This window comes from Alligator sinensis, unplaced genomic scaffold (genome assembly GCF_000455745.1).
Source record: "Alligator sinensis unplaced genomic scaffold, ASM45574v1 scaffold111_1, whole genome shotgun sequence".
Lineage (NCBI taxonomy): Eukaryota > Metazoa > Chordata > Crocodylia > Alligatoridae > Alligator > Alligator sinensis.
This window is the reverse complement of record NW_005841875.1, coordinates 2,517,988-2,535,466: the sequence shown is the minus strand read 5'-3', so window position 1 is coordinate 2,535,466 and position 17,479 is coordinate 2,517,988. Positions and strand designations below refer to the sequence as shown.

The window sequence follows — 17,479 nt, the reverse complement described above, 5'->3', positions numbered from 1 at the left end:
GAGCAGCATCCAGCTGGTAAGTCTGTGGGGGGGAAGGAAGGGGTATGGGGGGCAGACTGAGGCCCCTATGGTGAAGGAGGGAGTGGGGCAGGGGCAGGCACTGCCCAGCCATGGCAGAGGGGCATGGGACAGAGCCACGGGTGGCTCGGCCAGGGTGTGGGGATCTGCTGCATACCACTGGGGGAGGCATGCGGGGGCATGTGCCCCCGGATCTGTGCATAGGGCAAGGGCAGGCTGCCTGCTGTGGGCTGGGACTAGGGGGCTGCGCCAGCCTCTTTTTGGTAGGGGACCTGGACCGGGGCTGCGCTCGGGGTGGGGCAGGTGGCAGTGGTGCTGGGAGCGGGGCTACAGGGTGGGCTACAGCCACCCCATAATTATCTATAGCCACCCTATAGCCTGCCCTGAGTGCAGCCCAGTCTAGCTCCCCTGCTGGGAAGAGGCTGTCGCAGCCCTCAGCCCTAACCCACAATGGGCAGCCTGCCTTCGCCCTGTACACAAATCCAGGGGGCACATGCCCCCCATGCCTCCCCTGAGGGTGCACACAGTGGTGGGAGCTACCCCTGTCCCCTCCCTTGCACCCCTCAGACCAGCTGCCTCTGGCTCTGTCTCCTGCCCTGGCTGGGCAGCGCCTGCCCCAGCCCCAGCCCCACTCCTTCCCTCACCGTGGGTACCTTGATTTGCGCCCCCATGCCCCTTTTTTCCCCAATGCTCCTTCCTGCCACAGACTTACTGGCCAGATGCTGCTCTCCAAGCTGCCGGGCTGCACCCCTCGCTGCGTGCATGCTGTGGGTGCACACAGCATTTATTGGAGACATTATTGGCCATGTTGGCCAAAAAAACCTCATTGCCAATAATGTCAATTTTCCTTTTATTGGTGTGGTGCTGAAACGATATTGACTGATATATCAGCATACCTCTAGAGTTAGGGATACAGCCTCTGAATTAGAATTGCTAGACCTTAAATGCTTCAGGCTGCAAATTGGAGAATAGTGGAAAAAAACCCTGATCATACTCTGTTCACTTTCCCTTTCGGCTCTTTCCATTCTCTGTCCCTGTGTGACACAGGCTACTGGGCAAGACGGACCTATGGTCCGATCCAGTAAATGGCAGTTCTTATGTAATCTATAACCACCTGAAGGACTAGAATCAGAGCGCGGATTGTAGATTATGAAACTTGCGCCTTGCTGAAAATGCGACAAAGAGGACAAGGGAAATTTTGTGCTGTGGTAGGATGAGGAGGGTAGATTGAAACTGTGCATGGGGGGGAAGTCCAATTGGCTAATGGGATTTATTGAAAGTCTTTGACAGTCATTCCATGCAGAGGGCCCATACAAGGCAAAGTTGTGAGACAGCGCCATCTTGGCTGACACACCAACATTGAACTAGAGATGTGCAAAACTAGCGACATAAGCTACTACAGCTTAACTAACACCATCTAGAGGGGCTAGTGCACTCTTCATTTCCTTTGGATTGTGCACAGAAGGGACCCCTGCACCACTGATAATTGGGTTATATGCATCAACTAAGTCTCACTGAAGCCCTGTTTTATGGGTGAATTTTATCTGTTTAAAAGGGATAAAATAATAGCAAACACTTGTGCAGAGCCTGAGGTGAGAATAAGGTGATCTGGGGACTGTGCCCAGCACTGGCGGAGAGTCCCTTTTTCTGGGGGGAGAGGAAGATAAAATAGTGTGACCCCGTGACTCATGCTTTCTTCATTTATAAATATCTCCTAATTATTATATATTATATATTATTATTATATTATTATATATAATAATAACAATAACAATAATATATATTATTATAATAATAATTATTATATATTATATCTCCTGCACCTAGGGAGGAAAAATGTCCTGCACACCTACTGCCTAGGAAATGACCTGCTTGGAGGCACGGAAGTGGAAAGGGATCTTGGAGTCCTAGTGGACTCCAAGATGAACATGAGTTGGCAGTGTGACGAAGCCATCAGAAAAGCCAATGGCACTTTATCGTGCATCAGCAGATGCATGACGAATAGGTCCAAGGAGGTGATACTTCCCCTCTATCGGGCGCTGGTCAGACCGCAGTTGGAGTACTGCGTGCAATTCTGGGCACCGCACTTCAAGAGGGATGTGGATAACCTGGAGAGGGTCCAGAGAAGGGTCACTCGTATGGTTAAGGGCTTGCAGACCAAGCCTTACGAGGAGAGACTAGAGAAACTGGACCTTTTCAGCCTCCGCAAGAGAAGGTTGAGAGGCGACCTTGTGGCTGGCTATAAGTTCATCACGGGGGCACAGAAGGGGATTGGGGAGGGTTTATTCACAAAAGCGCCCCCAGGGGTTACAAGAAATAATGGCCACAAGCTAGCAGAGAGCAGATTTAGACTGGACATTAGGAAGAACTTCTTCACAGTTAGAGTGGCCAGGGGCTGGAACGGGCTTTCAAGGGAGGTGGTGCTCTCCCCTACCCTGGGGGTCTTCAAGAGGAGGTTGGATATGCATCTAGCTGGGGTCATCTAGACCCAGCCCTCTTTCCTGCTTATGCAGGGGGTCGGTCTCGATGATCTATTGAGGTCCCTGCCGACCCTAACATCTATGAATCTATGAATTAATGCATTTAGTGCTGGTAAATAGCTGCTGGACAGCTCTGGTGACTAAGTCTGCTGAACAGGGACAGCCTGGGCACCAGCAGCAACAGTTCTCCTCTATTGCCTGCTCCCCACCCATGCTCCAGCCCTGGGCCATCTCATGAAAGTTCACGCCTCCAAGCCCATTTAATCATTGGCCTTTTTACAAAGGTTGCCAAGAAAGGTGTGGTGCACATAGGTTTGAAATCTCAACTCTCTCCTGCACCTTTCAAATCTGCCACAAGCCAGTTTGCAATGAGCCAGGAGGTTGAATATAGGAAAGAATGGAATAGGAATCCTGGTTGGAAGGACGTTTTCAGCGGGTGAGGATCACTCCACATCAAACAGTGAACATCAGGATCATCGTCACTTAACTCTGATGTTCTCAGGTGAAAATTAAGCGGGGCACTGGCCTGAGGCTGTCATTTGCATGCGAGGTGAATGGCATCTGCTTGGATTTACAGCACTTGGTCCATTTGTTGCTATTTCTTGGTGTTTTCCTTTGCACCCCATCAGTCATGTTACTTGAGTGCACACATGACACAACAGAGAGCCAGTTTTGCTGCTGTGTTTTTTCTAATGCCTGTGCTTGACACACATGTCTCTCCCTCCCTTTGATTCCACGTGTATCCTTCAGATCTTCTGAAACATCATGGGCCACTTTTCCTACCTAGGCAGTGAATCTAGCGACCCCTGGACTATATGACCTCTGCAGGTCCCTGCCAGCCCTACTTCTCTGTGACTCTGTGACTCTCATAAGAACAGTGCAAATGGCATTTTGAAAGCACATGGTGGTTTGATGTTGCAGGATTGCAGTGCAGTAGAAGTGCCATACATTCTCATTGGCCTGATGTTTAATGATAATATTTATCACGTTAAAGCAAGTGTCTAGGCAGAACCAATAAGTCAGGAAAAGTAAGTGCCAATGGGAAAAAGACAGATGTCTGCCCACAGGAGCAATGCCGACAGTCTGTAGCACAGCCCAAACATGCAGATGTTGCGGAGCCTGTGACACCACACATCCTTTGGCACAGCTGCTTTTGAGAACAAAAAGTGGTGCGGGTCTACAAGTTGGAACGTGGGGCTCTTTTCTTTTTAGTTTAGTCACAAGGTAGTACTGTAGCTGGGCTGAGCTATTAACCAGCAGTTGGTAAGAGCAGGGGTATCTCCATCATGCGCTGCATTGAATCTCCAGGGACAGGCTATCAGGAGGAGTTTGCAGTTTGGTCAGGACTTTCCCCATTTGTTCAGGGCGTAGTAGGGTGTGGCAAGGTTGTTTCCCCTCCCTCTCCAGCCTCACAAAGGACATGGGGGTGAGGCCAGTCTTTGAGCTATGGAGCTCACATGTAGGATAGGGGCAGTCAAGATTGAGGTCCTAATTGTACTACCTCCTGCATGACTGTAGTGGGAGAGAACTACTGCAGCCTGCGCGTTAATGAAGTCACCATGCTGCAGTCAGTCGCCATATTTTGCCTAATGGCTCACATTGGTTATTAAATTAGAGTTGTAGCCCTTTAAACAGTTGTTCATTTTGTTTGAAGAAGCAATTAACATCTTCCAAGCAGATCGGTGGAACCCGTGTTGCTAAGCAGCAGACCTTTAAAGACAATTTGTCAATTTCTGCGGAAGGGAAGAAATAGTAAACAGTCCTATTGAGAGAAAATTGCTTGTTTTCTAGTACACAAGTTTCCTTCCACCACCAGGTCTTCAGTTCATCAGTGCCCAATTTATCCTTTATTTAGTTTTCATAAATAATTCAGAAGAGTTTGAGTAGAATAATTGAGTCTTTCCCCAACCGTAATCCCAGACAATTCAAAACAAAAAGACATTTTAGATTACAATTTGAGCATATTAGCTGTTGGTAGATTTCCAGACAACTGATCTGCTTTCCTTTAGAATTTCTGTGGCATTCTATCATTTCTAAAGTGTTCTGCTTTGATAGTTAATAATTTGAGCATTTCCAGTTCTTCATGAAAAGACAGAGGCATCATCATGATAGAGTGCTGGCACACTTGCTGCCTTTGAATGTGGAGGCTTATCTGTTTTCGAAGAAGGGCTAAATAAGTGAAGCAGTAATATTGCAAATCCAGCTTGCACTGTGCCTTATCATCTTCGGGGAAATAGATATAATCATACTTATTTGGCTCAAAGTTAGAACTAAGCTTCTATCCTAATGTGAGCTGAGAAGCCAGAAGGGACAAGTTTGGGGGATAACTTGGTGCAGGGAAAAGCAGGCTTGTGCTCTGTGCAGTCCGTGGTGAAAAAATATACAGAGTGCTGATACTGGCCCCCATTTTCAATCTTAAGGATTGCAGGGGATGGAGCGGGGTTCTCTGCAGCCTCCAGGGAGGTCTTGCATTGCATTCATAGCTTGATATTCTTCACTTCAGCCCCTAAGAAGGTTGTGAACCATTTGTAAAGCTGCCCATACTGTACTCAGCCTGGCATTCAAAGTCTTGTAGGCAGTAGAGCACAGGCTTTCAATGGAAATGATAGCAGGGTTTGCTGGAGCATGTATACAGGGAAAAGTTGTGACCCCATTAGACAGCCATGCAGACTTAGAAAGAATTAAATACATGACCCCAGGTAATATCTGTCAGCAAAGAAAGTGCATTTATCATAGTCTGTGTGGTGAGGAGCTGACCTCTGACACAAGCACAATCCTGTCCATATGAACCTCAAGACCTCAAGATGCAATGAGACCCCCTTCTGCCTCAAGAAGAGCAATTGATTGCAAGTGCTTGTTACAGCTGCTCTGGTGTCTTTATGCCACAGTGATCTTCTTACAGATAGAGAGCGTGGAAGAGGGAAGGTGGTTGGGGCAAAGCTGCACTGGCCCTCAATTAGCAGGACTTTTCCATTCAGACTGACTGTCTGCAAACAGCTTCCTACTGGCCAGGGAACCCATGAAGTGCACCTTTGTAGTCTGACTTTGCTGTGACATTTGGTCTGTGCATAAAAGTTTGCTTTTGGGGTTGTGCATATAATGGGTGTTGAGATGTGACAGTGGTACAACTTTATACCTATACAGATAGCATCAGATAAGTTGATCCTACTTTATTTTCCCCAAACTTCCTTATTACCAGTGGGAGACACTCCCCATACCGTGGAAGGGTCCCTTGTTGACTCTCTGTGTGAGCTCCAAAGCCCCTGCAGCTTCTAAACAACAGCATGAGTTACGGAGACAATGAAGAGTGGCAGTTAGCTGATTTTGTCTTGCTGGCTTACCCGTCAGATAAGGCACAGGACTGGGAGTCAGGAGATCTGTGGATGCTGACAGAACAAGGAACACTGGTCTCAAGTTGCGGCAAGGGACGTTTAGGCTAGCAACCTTTTCACTAGGAGGGTAGTAAAGCACTACACCAGTATGGAATCTGCATCCTTGGAGGTTTTTAAGACCCATCTAGACAAAGCCTTGGCTGGGATGATCTAGTTGGCGTTGGTCCTGCTTTGAGCAGGACATTGGATTAGATGACCTCCCTTCCAACCCTAATTTTCTATGATTCTATGTTTTCAGTTCTATTACTTGGGGAAGTCACTGCCAGTCCTCGTGCCTTTGTATCTTTACCTGTAAAATGAAGATAATGGGCCAGATCCTCATTTGGCATGAGTCTTCTTTGTCTGCCTCTCTTATCATAGCTGGTTCCCAGTCAACTGATTTAAGGATTAGACCTCAATTAGGATTCTTAGTATTCTTCTCATACAAAGGCTCCATTGTTGTTAGTGTCCTCTTTGCAAGGAGGAGGAGAAGGATCTTTAGTTTTTTGAAATAGTGGTGGAGGGGAATGCTAGGAGCCCAGACAGCCACCTGAACTAGGTCACTGCTGGGTGTCACAATCTGCTGTCCCTTGCACAAGCAAATAAGGCCTAGCCCCTCTGACGTCAGTGCAGTTACTGTGTGAGGGAAACAGCAGCACAAGCCTTCATTTGCTATGATCATATTTTGTTTGTTCACCAAATGAAAATGGATGAAGATATCTGTAAAACACTTTCTTTCTTTCTTTTTTTTTTAAAGAGCCTTTTATTATTTAAACACAAGCATTGTTCCCCTTAACCCACTCTGCCAGGTGTCTTAGTCTTGCTGACAGGCCAGTGATCAGCACAGCGCAGGTAGGCCTGTTGTCACGTACAGTGCTAAATATGTGCCTTTTGGTCCTCCCGGCTACTGACGGCAGAGATAAACGTGCGCAGAAGCGTCTGTTCCTTTGCAAGGTTGAGTTCTTCGGAGTGTCTGGCGGTGGGATGTGGAACCTTTTGCTTCTGGGTCACCCGTTCAAATCAAGGTCAGACTGGGGCTGCTCAGAAATACTATCCAATGCCTGTTCGATGGCTGATGTGAAATGAGTTGGTACAGTACCTAACAGACAGCTGTCTCCATCGTTGAAGTCAGAATCGTAGCGTGCATTCCTCATGGCAAACTCGGCTTCCCTCTCCAGACTTGGCTCTTGGTGAGCGCCCTCCAAAATGCTGAACTTGTCAGTTCCAATCAAAAAATAGAGGGGCTGTTTCCCAAGAGAAAACAAGAAGCCGTACCTGATCCTGCAAATGTTGTTGAAGCCAGCTTCCTTGTAGTTGTGCTCTCCTGACAGGTTAGTATAATTGCACAATCATACTGCAGTAAACAATTAACTAGGGGGAAGAAAACACTCTCCTCGGATGCCTGCAGGAGCTGTTACTTCTCCACCAGGCTTTGTCAGCGGTGCCAGCTTTTGACTCCTGAGCCAGAAAATTCCTCGAAGAGTTCTCGTTATTTACATATAACGAACGGGTGATGTCACGTTTCTGATTATTTATTCAGCCACGGCTTTGAAGTCGGTATCATCATCAGGTAATTGACTTGGGTGGATAGTGAAGCACCCAGGGGGAAGCTGAGGGCACTTGGAAGCCAACAAGGTCGAGTAGCGGAAGGCATACTTCAGAGAGTCTGCAGCCATCTCAGAGGCAGGCGGCATCCCGGGGTCTGGTACTTCACACAGACTTAGCAGCTGTTTCAGAGAGGAGCTTCGAATCGTCAGCCTTAGCTGTTGTGCTGCTCAGAATAAAATGCACTTGGTGCTTCACCTGAGGCTGGCAAAGGATACAGCCACTGAGGGCCAGCACAAGCCTATAAGACACACTTAAGTCCTTACAATCAGATGTAAATGGGCATGGTGTTTGGAGTTCACGCACAGGGAAACGTTCCCATAATTATGAATTAAGTTTTCTGACACCTCGGGTGAATCTGCATGAGAGGTACTGCAGAGCTGCCTAAATAGCTCCACGGTAAACGTTTCTGCATCTGTACGGGAGGCCGCAGTAAACTAGAAAACTCTGCAGCAGGTTAATCTTTGTAAATACAAGTATTGTCCTGCTCCAAAGTTTTTTGTGTGTGTGCTGCAACATGTGTAGACTCTGACCCAGCTGGCTGGGGCACGAGGATATTTCAGTGCAGCAGCTGCCTGCCAGCTAGCACAGGGGTGGGCAGAATGCAGCCCGGGGGCCGGATGCGGCCCGCCAGGCCAGTCTATCCCTAAAAAATTTAGAAAATTAATATTTATCTGCCCTGGGCTGCCTGTCATGTGGCCCTCAATTGCTTGCCAAAACTCAGTAAGTGGCCCTCTGCCCAAAATAATTGCCCGCCCCTGAGCTAGCACCTCACTGAAGCACCATTGTGCCCCAGCCAGCCCCTCCACATCATGTTCAGCCGGGTCCTCCTGCCAGCTGGGGCTGCTCCAGTGTGGCTCAACATGCTTGGTCCCAGGCACACATTCAGACGGTGCACGTGGGAGCAGTGAACATCATTAATACGCACGTGTAGATGCGCCGCCCTGTTCCTGTGCCTCGGGGAATTGTTGCCATCTCCACATTAGAGAAGAGGAAACAGACAGGAAGGTCCTGGCTTAAATTTTCAAGTGTCCTGCATGTTTCGAGTGCCGTAGTATTTGTGTCCAATTCAAGACACCTTGAAAGTGCCAAGCTTTTGCAGCTTCCTCTCACTTTGGTTGGAACTGGGGGTTCTCAGCACCTCTGAAAATAAATCCCTAGACATCTTAGGCTGAGAACGTCAGGGCTGAAAGACCCTACAATGAGTTGACTCCTATGGAAAATATTGACTATCAAGGTGGCTCTAGAAATGCTGTTTTATTTGTGCCACACTGAATTGGCAAGTAGAGGGATATCAAGATTTTAAATGAATCTCGCATGCTATCATTAAAATGCATACAGTCCAGAGAGGACAGATTGTCACAGCCACCAAAACAGAATTACATGTAGTACTTAACAGGCTAGCCAGCTGGTGGAGGCTCTTCCAGTGCAAGGTAAAAGGTTCACATTGATGCTGAATTTTGTTTGCTTTGTATGCTTTGGAGATAGTCATTTGGTGACAGTGAGTAACTGAAACAGCCTTTAAACAGAATGCTGGGGAATGCAGATCTATCAGTAAAAGGGCATACATGTACATTATGTTTCAGCAAATGCACTAGAACAGCATTGGCTTTATTCATTTTTTTATTAGCTTATTATTACTTGATATTCACATATGCAAAACTGTAAGCACTACAACTTCTTGCCTGTTTCTTCTCATGTTCAATTAGCATTTTTCTTAATCTTGTTTTAATTTTTCACACTGGCAGTATAATAAAATGTTACTGTGGTATTCTTAACAATTAAATTATATTGGCACATAGAGACTTCAAGGAACTTGACCTTTTTCAAACCTAGCCTGGCTTTGACTGTACTAGCTAGACTATTAATTATGTTTTTATAGGAAGATGCATTGAGACCATGTCTGGGCAGTTCAATTTAGTAGTGTATAGATGTGGTCAAAAGTGTTTCCAGACAAATGCATCAGGAAGAAGGGGCTGCTCCTCTAAAAACTACTGGTATAGGAAAATGGTTTATGTATTTGTACTTAGCTCTAATTGGGTTATCAGCTGAGGCTCCGAGGATTAAACGAACTGACCTAAATACTGGGTCTCAGTTAGGGGTTAATGTGCAGTTTCATCTATAGGAGCTGATTTGGTTTCTAAAAGACCCTCCAGAGCATTTTATCTTTATATTGAAAGTGTGAAACCGTCTTTGAATCATTTATTACAGTTCACACCAAGCAGTAGTCAGTTTGAGAATAAACACTCAAAACAGATTAAACAGCATCTGAAGGAAACACCTGATCCATCCCAGCACCGCAGATTGTTACACAGAAGTAGCCAGAGACAGGCTGATTAGACCTAGATGGCGTCTGGGTATTATTGCTGGTATTGTAGGTTATTATTTCAGATAATAACAGATGGCGGAGAGAAGGAGAAATCATCCATTTTCATTTACAAATGGTTCTTTATTCTCCAAGAGACAGGATTGCTCAAATCATTGCTGTCAGGCAATCCCCTGGAAGAAAAACCTTATTTACTATGATGGATTTTTTTGGAATTATTTTTTCCCCGTAGTGTATATCAGGGAAGACTCCATAGGACCAGGAGCAAAACAGTAAGGGAGGATGAGTAAAATCACTATCCACGGGGCTGAGGATTTGCAGAGAGGCTTGGCATAGATCTTGGAGGAGCAGTTTAATGGGTCAGTGAGAATCAGCGTGTGTTGGGCTTCAGGCTCTGGACATGTAGACAGGCATGTACAGCACCATTTAGTTTGATTTTTTTCCTGTTCACTAAGCAAGCTTACTTTTTTTTTCCCTTCCAGGACTGTAAACAATCTCTATCCTTTTGGGAAGGAGACAGAAAATTAAAGTGTGAAATAGCTTTGTAACCTAGTAATTCCTTTGCGTTTCCTTGCAGATTGTTAGAGAGCCCACGAAAAGGTGCCAGGTATTGTTTTAAACATCGTAGGCACCCAGTAACCACGAGCAATTCAGACCAGCCGTTCCAGCGGAGCTGAGTTGGGAAGGATTACTCGTGCCACGTGCATGAACTGAAAAATTGTTCTGGGCCAAATTCTTACCTCAACTCTCATATCCAGAGCAGAGCTGAATTTTCACTACCAGAGATACCCGAAAAGAGCTGACAAGTTCTGTAGCCAGTGTAAATGGGGATAACTCAGTTCAGCCTACATTGATTTACACCACAATCCTAGCTGGCCCGTCCCATCTCTTCCTTTGGCTCTCAGAAGACTAGCACTGCAGAGCATTTGTGAGTCACTTGCTGGCTCAGACGCTCTGTGGGGCAGATGCTGCTCGCGACTCCGCCATTGTAAATCCAGAATGCCCTCTACCGAGGCCGCTAGAGTTGGTGTGGATTTCCTGTGGTGCAGCTGAGAACAGACTTGGATCCTGTGCTTTATCTGCGGGCTTGCTTTTCTCAGTATCGTTACATGATCCGGACAACAAACTGAAAACGGTTCCTCCAAAATAAAATAAAAGTGTTTCCTATTACTCCAGGTGCAAATGTTGAAACAAAGGAGGAGCAGTGAGAAGGACCAGAGGCCTTAGGGGTTTGGAGGCAGTTGTTCAGTGTTGGTTTTTTATTATTTGCAGTAAGCGGGGGACAATGATTTCCATAGCTAGGAAAAGAAAGTCCTCCCTCCTTGCCTTTCCCCGTGTCTCACCCATGCCTTTGGAGGTGGCTTCTGTTTCAGATATTGCTGGATTAGAATTGGAGTCAGCCAGAAATGGTTCCTTACCCCTCACCCTCATACTTGCACCTTGAGATCAAATGTTCTGGCTCTTAGAAAATACTAAATATGCTTGTTAAATCCTATAACTAAGAACTGGAGTTGTCCTTTAAAATACTGAATGTATCTCAGGCTATGATCTTTGGGCATGTCCTTGCATTGCCGGGTGGAAAAGTCAAGCACTAGATTTTGTTCTAAAAGTGGGGCAAGGTCAGCATCAGATAATCTAGCTGTTTTTAAGTGCCTCTGTTTGCAATGGCAGCTCAGACTGTGCTTTAACAATGATGAGTTTCACTGAAAACACCCTAGCATGTTATGTCTGATATTATGCTGTGACCTGAATGGAATAGTTTGCGAAGGCAGATCATACAAGGTTTTTTGCTGACTTGCTTGCATTTGTAGCAGATAACATAAACTAAAGCATGCATGGGAATCAGGTGGCTTTATATTCACTACTGCCTTATCTGTATCAGCCATTCAGGAAGAAAGGAGTCATCTGAAGAAAGTGAATGCAACAGAAAAGGAGTCGTATTTTCTGTTGAGTTCAAAGTGGATGTTCATGTAGATCTGTTAAGGCCATTGATCAGCTCGGGGAGGATAGCACACGCTTTATTTCACCCTTCTTTACGATGAGTTTTTTTCTGTCCCAAGCTGTACTGAAATATGCAGTTAAAATTGTACCTGCCTCTGGTTTACACTGATGTTTAGTGGAGTTACCTTTAACATACACTGATATAAGTAAGGTGTGAATCTAGGCCACTACATTCATAGTTTAAGATTTTTACTACCTGACTTTTTGACTTGTAATTTGACGGATGGCAAGTACTCTTTTTGTTGAATGACGGGATTGGAAAACAGGATAGTTCAAACCTGGAGATTTTGTAGTCACTGGACAGAGATGCTGGTTACCAAGGGTTGAGGTTCAGTTCTGCGCAGGCCTATCTCTTGGCCACCCCAGTCTCAGAGTGGCAAAGTGCACTCTCTCGCGGGGACCGCTGAGAGCAGTCTGTGGTTTGGGCCCTGTTGTCTCCTGGTTCTTATCATAGTAATAACAATAAGCCAGATCCATCCATGCCATCACACTTCAGGGTCACCACCTGCCCAGGGACCTCTAGGGCTCCCCGCTGGGATGCCCAGAATTCTCTCCAGCGGTCATGTCTCCGTGTCTTTAGACAGATAATAACAACACACTTGCAGTCTGCCAGGCCACCTCCCCAAGGCAAGAGTGAATAACAGGAAAGTAAAAAAAGAAAAATAGAATCAGAAAGTACATAGACACTCTATTTAGACTTCAGTCCAGTCTGATGAGCAACCACTTCAAGAGCTGTCCTCAGAGCACCTCTGCAAGAGGTAGGGGGAGCTGAGCTATGCCAAGGAGAACTCCTGTTCATGGGGAGAAGTTCTCACGCAACCTGTGCTAAGGGGATAGGAGGAAAATTGCTTGAAAGCATTGTACTACCAGGGACCCTCCCCTTTCAGGAGATCTGTGGCAGATTGGAAGTAGGTCTCTGAGATAGACTGGCTTGATGAAAAACAGAAGGACTGACAATGTATCCTAACCCGTGAAATGAATTTACCTATTCTATGCTTTCACTGTTCCAGTGCTCCAAATAGGTCCTTCCATTTTCTCATGCTTGCCATGAGAAATCCCTGAAGGCAGCAGAAACCTGAGTACTAGCTTGCTACGGTAAGGCTAATGTCTCAGCTCTGCTAAGCCTTTTAAGTCTGTCCCTTGCTTTTTGGTACAGGTTTTTCGTACTGATCTGATAACAGCGATGAAGATCCCCGATTCATACCAGCTGAGCCCAGATGAGTACTATATACTTGCTGATCCCTGGAGACAAGAGTGGGAGAAAGGAGTCCAGGTGCCAGCAAGTGCAGAGGCAATACCTGAACCAGTGGTTAGGTAAGTGAGCGTATTACTGTTTGCATTGCTAGATACATGCTGTCTCTTTTTCCTGTCCTTGGATGGTCTACTTAATTGCTTGGCATTGCTTTGCCCGTCTGTTTATTTGAGGGGCTTCCAAAATAATTTGGGTTTATATGGCTGTCTAAACTGTAATGCAGAGTAAATAAAGCAGGCAGGCTGGGAATGCATGTTAGGTGGAACCGAGTACCAGGCTGGTAAAAAGGGCTTAGGGGAGGGGGCAAATAGAAGCAGCAGAACCAAGTAGAGTCCAGCTGCAGCTGCAGGCTGTGTTGCTGAAAGGGCTCCCAAGACTAAATGGCAGTATACAAAAGGGGAGACGCAAAGGACAAAATCCTTTAGTGGTCCAGTCAAATGTAAGATATGTTGTATCTTTCTGGGCGGATAAATATCTTGTCTTGTAGAGATGTCCAGACTGACCATGATGTTCTGGGAAGAGCATGCTGGAAGCAGCACAAATTTAGCAGTACACCAGTGACCATGTGCACAAGTGCCTTAGCTCAGATTAGCGTAGAAATCATGTCTGTGATGGGTGATAGATTTTATGATATGTGAGCCAGTGTTGCAGCATTCACATTCAATTTACTGCTTAAAACAAAACCCTCAGTGTGGCCGGGGAATGTGTTGACAGAAGACAGAGGTGCTAACATAGAGCTTAGGGATGCATGTGAACTCAAGCTTATAACTGCGCCCCACTCCCAGGGCGTATGAAAAAGAGGCACCTGATTTTTCAGGAAGAAAAAGTCCTTCAAAGGCACAGTAATAATGCCTGCCTTAAATGAGGGAGCAAAGCACTGTCAGGGATGCCAGCACTCTATGTGCTCATGGTAATAGCATTGCAAAAAGGTCTTTGGGTTTGGGCAGGGTAAAATAAACATAAGAATCCACACAGCCATTAATCTGGTGAGTGACTTGTGGGCATATAGGACCCATCTAGAAACATCTCATCTTTGCCTAAGCCCTCCTGAAGTCTGTGGTGTCACGACTCAGGGTGATAAGACTTGGCCTCAAGATGTGAGCCTGCTGTCTGTGCAGTGTATTTTCATTTTCATGCGTTGCAGATACAAGACGAAGGCCTGAATTTAGAGGGGACAAAGGGGAACTGCGGCCAGTAAGTGGGCAGACAGCCACCAAAAGCTACATGAAACAAGCCTATCAGTCTAGATAAATATAACATCAATAAATATTTAAATATAGGCAGCAATAAAAGTTAAATAGCTGCTTCGATGGGAGAGGTTGAGTATACTGCTCTTGTCCATACAGAGGATGAGCACTTGGAAAAGGGTAGCAACATCATCTCTCTCTGCGCTAAAATTCAAGGCCACCTTTTTATAGCCGTGGAGTAACCCTTGTGCTCAGATTCCATAATCCTTATGGCATCATCAAGAAATTGCAGGTAAGGGTATCCTGTCTCCTACCTGGAGTGCAGGTGTGAGACTGTATCTCAATTTTGGGGTCGCTGGTTTCTCCCTTCATAGAATCATAGAAAATTAGGGCTGGAAGGGACCTCAGGAAGTCATCTAGTCCAACCCCCTGCTCAGAGCAGGACCATCCCCAACAAGATCATCCCAGCCAAGGCTTTGTCTAGCCAGATCTTTGAAACTTCCAAGGAGGGAGATTCCACCACCTCTCTGGGTAACCTGTTCCAGTGTTTTACTACCTTCCTAGTGAGAAAATTCTTCCTAATATCTAACCTAAACTTCCCTTGCTGCAACTTGAGACCCTTGCTCCTTGTTCTGTCACCTGCCACCACTGTGATCAGACTAACTCTATCCTCTTTGTAACCTCCCTTCAGGTAGCTGAAGGCTGCTATTAAATCCCCTCCCAGTCTTTTCTCTAGACTAAATAAGCCCAGTTCCCTCAGCTTCTCCTCATGGCATGTCCCCCAGCCCCCTCACCATTTTTGTTTCCCTCAACTGGACCCTTTTCAGTTTGTCCACATCCTTTCTGTAATGGTGGGCCCAAAACTGAAAATAGTACTCCAGATATGACCTTACCCGTGCTGAATAGAGGGGAATAATCACTTCCTTTGCCCTGTTGGCAACACCCCTACCAATGCAGCCAAGCATGCCGTTAGCCTTTTTGGGCACACTGCTGGCTCATATTCAGCTTATTGTCCATTGTAACCCCCAGGTCCTTTTCTGCAGAGCTGCTGCCCAGCCAGTCAGCCCCCAGCTTGTACCGGTGCATGGGATTCTTCTGCCTTAAGTGCAGGACTTTGCATTTGTCCTTGTTGAACCTTGTGAGGTTCCTGTTGGCCCAATCCTCCAATTTGTCTAAGTCACTCTGAATCCTAGCCCTACCCTCCAGCATATTTACTACTCCTCCCAGCTTGGTGTCATATGTAGACTTGTTGAGGGTGCACTCTGCCATCTGCCAGGTTGTTGATAAAAATATTGAACAAAACCAGCCACAGGAGTGACTCCTGGGGCACTCCACTTGATACTGCCAGTCAACTAGACATCAAACATTCATTACTACCCTCTGAGCCTGGTGCTTCAGCCAGTTTTCTGTCCACCTTACAGTGCATTCATCCAACCCGTACTTCCTTAGCTTGCCTGTGAGAATGTTGTGGGAGACCGTATCAAAAACCTTGCTAAAATCAAGGTACACCATATCCACTGGTCTCCTTGCATCCACAGAGCCAGTCACCTCATCATAGAAGGCAATCAGGCTGGTCAGGCATGATTTGCCCCTCCTTGGTGAATCCATACTGACTGTTCCTGATCATCTCCGTCTCCTCCAAGTGCTTAGAAATGGATTCCTTGAGGAGCTGCTCCATGTTTTTTCCAGGGACTGAGGTGAGGTTGACTGGCCTGTAGTTCCCTAGGTCTTCCTTTTCCCCTTTCTTAAATATGTGCACTATGATTGTCCTTTTTCCTATCGTCTGGGACCTCTCCTGATCGCCATGAGTTGAGTTTTCAAAGATAATGGCCAGCAGCCCTGCAATCTCATCAGCCAACTCCCTCAGCACTCTTGGGTGCATCCTATCTGGCCCCATGGACTTGTGTGTGTCCAGCTTTTCAAAGTAGTCCCTAACCTGTTCTTTCACCTTTGAGGGCTGCTCACCTCCTCCCCAAACTGTGCTGCCCTGTGTAGTAGTCTGGGAGCTGACCTTGCTTTTGAAGATTGAGATGAAAAAGGCATCGAGCATTTCAGCCTTTTCTGCATCCTCTGTCATTAGGCTGCCTTCCCCATTCAGTAAGGGACTCACACTTTCCATGATCTTCTTCTTGTTACTTATATACTTGCAGAAACCCTTCCTGTTACCCTTCACGTCCCTTGCTAGCTGCAACTCCAGTTGCTCTTTGGCCTTCCTGACTTCATCCCTGCATACCCAAGGAATACTCCCTCATTGTTTGTCCAAGTTTCCCCTTCTTGTAAGCTTCCTTTTTGTGATGTAGTTTATTAGAGGTGCACCAATAAAGATTTTTCTGGCTGATAGTGATGGTTGATTATTAACAAGCCATATTGGCTGATATTGATCCAATAGCCAATATGCATCCCAGCAGCTTCGAGAGCAGCATCTGGCAGGTAAGTGTGTGTGTGTGGGGGTGCAGATCAAGGCCCCCATGGTAAGGGAGGGAGTGAGGCAGGGACAGGGGCAGGCACTGCTCAGCTGGGGTGGAGCATGAGACAGAGCCATGGGCAGCTTGGCTGGGGGCTGTGCGGGCCGGCTCCCGATCCCATCCTTGCCATGTGCGAGCCGGGCCTGTCTTTGCGCACGCTGACTGTGACCAGCAGCCCAGGCACACAGGGCCGAAGGAAACCGCGGGGCGGTAAGGCATGCACGAGCTAGAATCAGTTACAGAGGTGTAATGGTTGATTGAAAAGATTATTTACTTACACCCAAGGTGGTCGCGGTGTAGGCTGGACAGCTTTCCAGGCACAGCTCCGCTTGAATCCTCGTTGGAGGACTCTGACAAACTCGGTTCTTTGACCCCGGAGTGGTTTAGGCTCCGCGGGTTCGGCAAGTCTTTCCTCACGGAGTGGCTGAATCTCCGTGGGTTCTGTTCGGTTCCCAGGTCCCCCGGAGCTGTTAAGACTCCGTGGGTTCGAAAATTGGGTATATAGGATAGGGATACGTCTAGGATTGCGCTCAGTGACGGGGAGAGGCTAGAAGCTAAACAGACCTCCGTTGCCTGCTTAAGAAGGGCGCGTTGGGTCCGCAAGGGTCCACATCGCTTGGAGATCTTCACACAGTGCGAAGTCTCCTCCTCCTGGCGAGTTCTGTATCTCTCCAGGTTTCCTCTCTCTCTGACTTGGGCGGAAACTACCCAAGCCTTTTGTACGGCTAGCAAGCCAATAGCTAGCCGCCACGTATGCCTACATTTAGAACCGGC

General features: G+C 46.7%; 1 protein-coding gene across 5 annotated transcripts in view; it reads left to right on the top strand.

The window, feature by feature from the left end:
• The window catches only part of JADE2 (jade family PHD finger 2), a 144,580-nt gene that overhangs the window by 28,302 nt on the left and 98,799 nt on the right, over positions 1–17,479 (top strand). For all 5 annotated transcript variants that reach the window (XM_025196055.1, XM_025196053.1, XM_025196052.1 and 2 more), the window contains exon 4: positions 12,958–13,115. In XM_025196055.1, the coding sequence (XP_025051840.1) occupies positions 12,958–13,115 (158 nt within the window). The remainder of the gene's footprint in view (positions 1–12,957; positions 13,116–17,479) is intronic.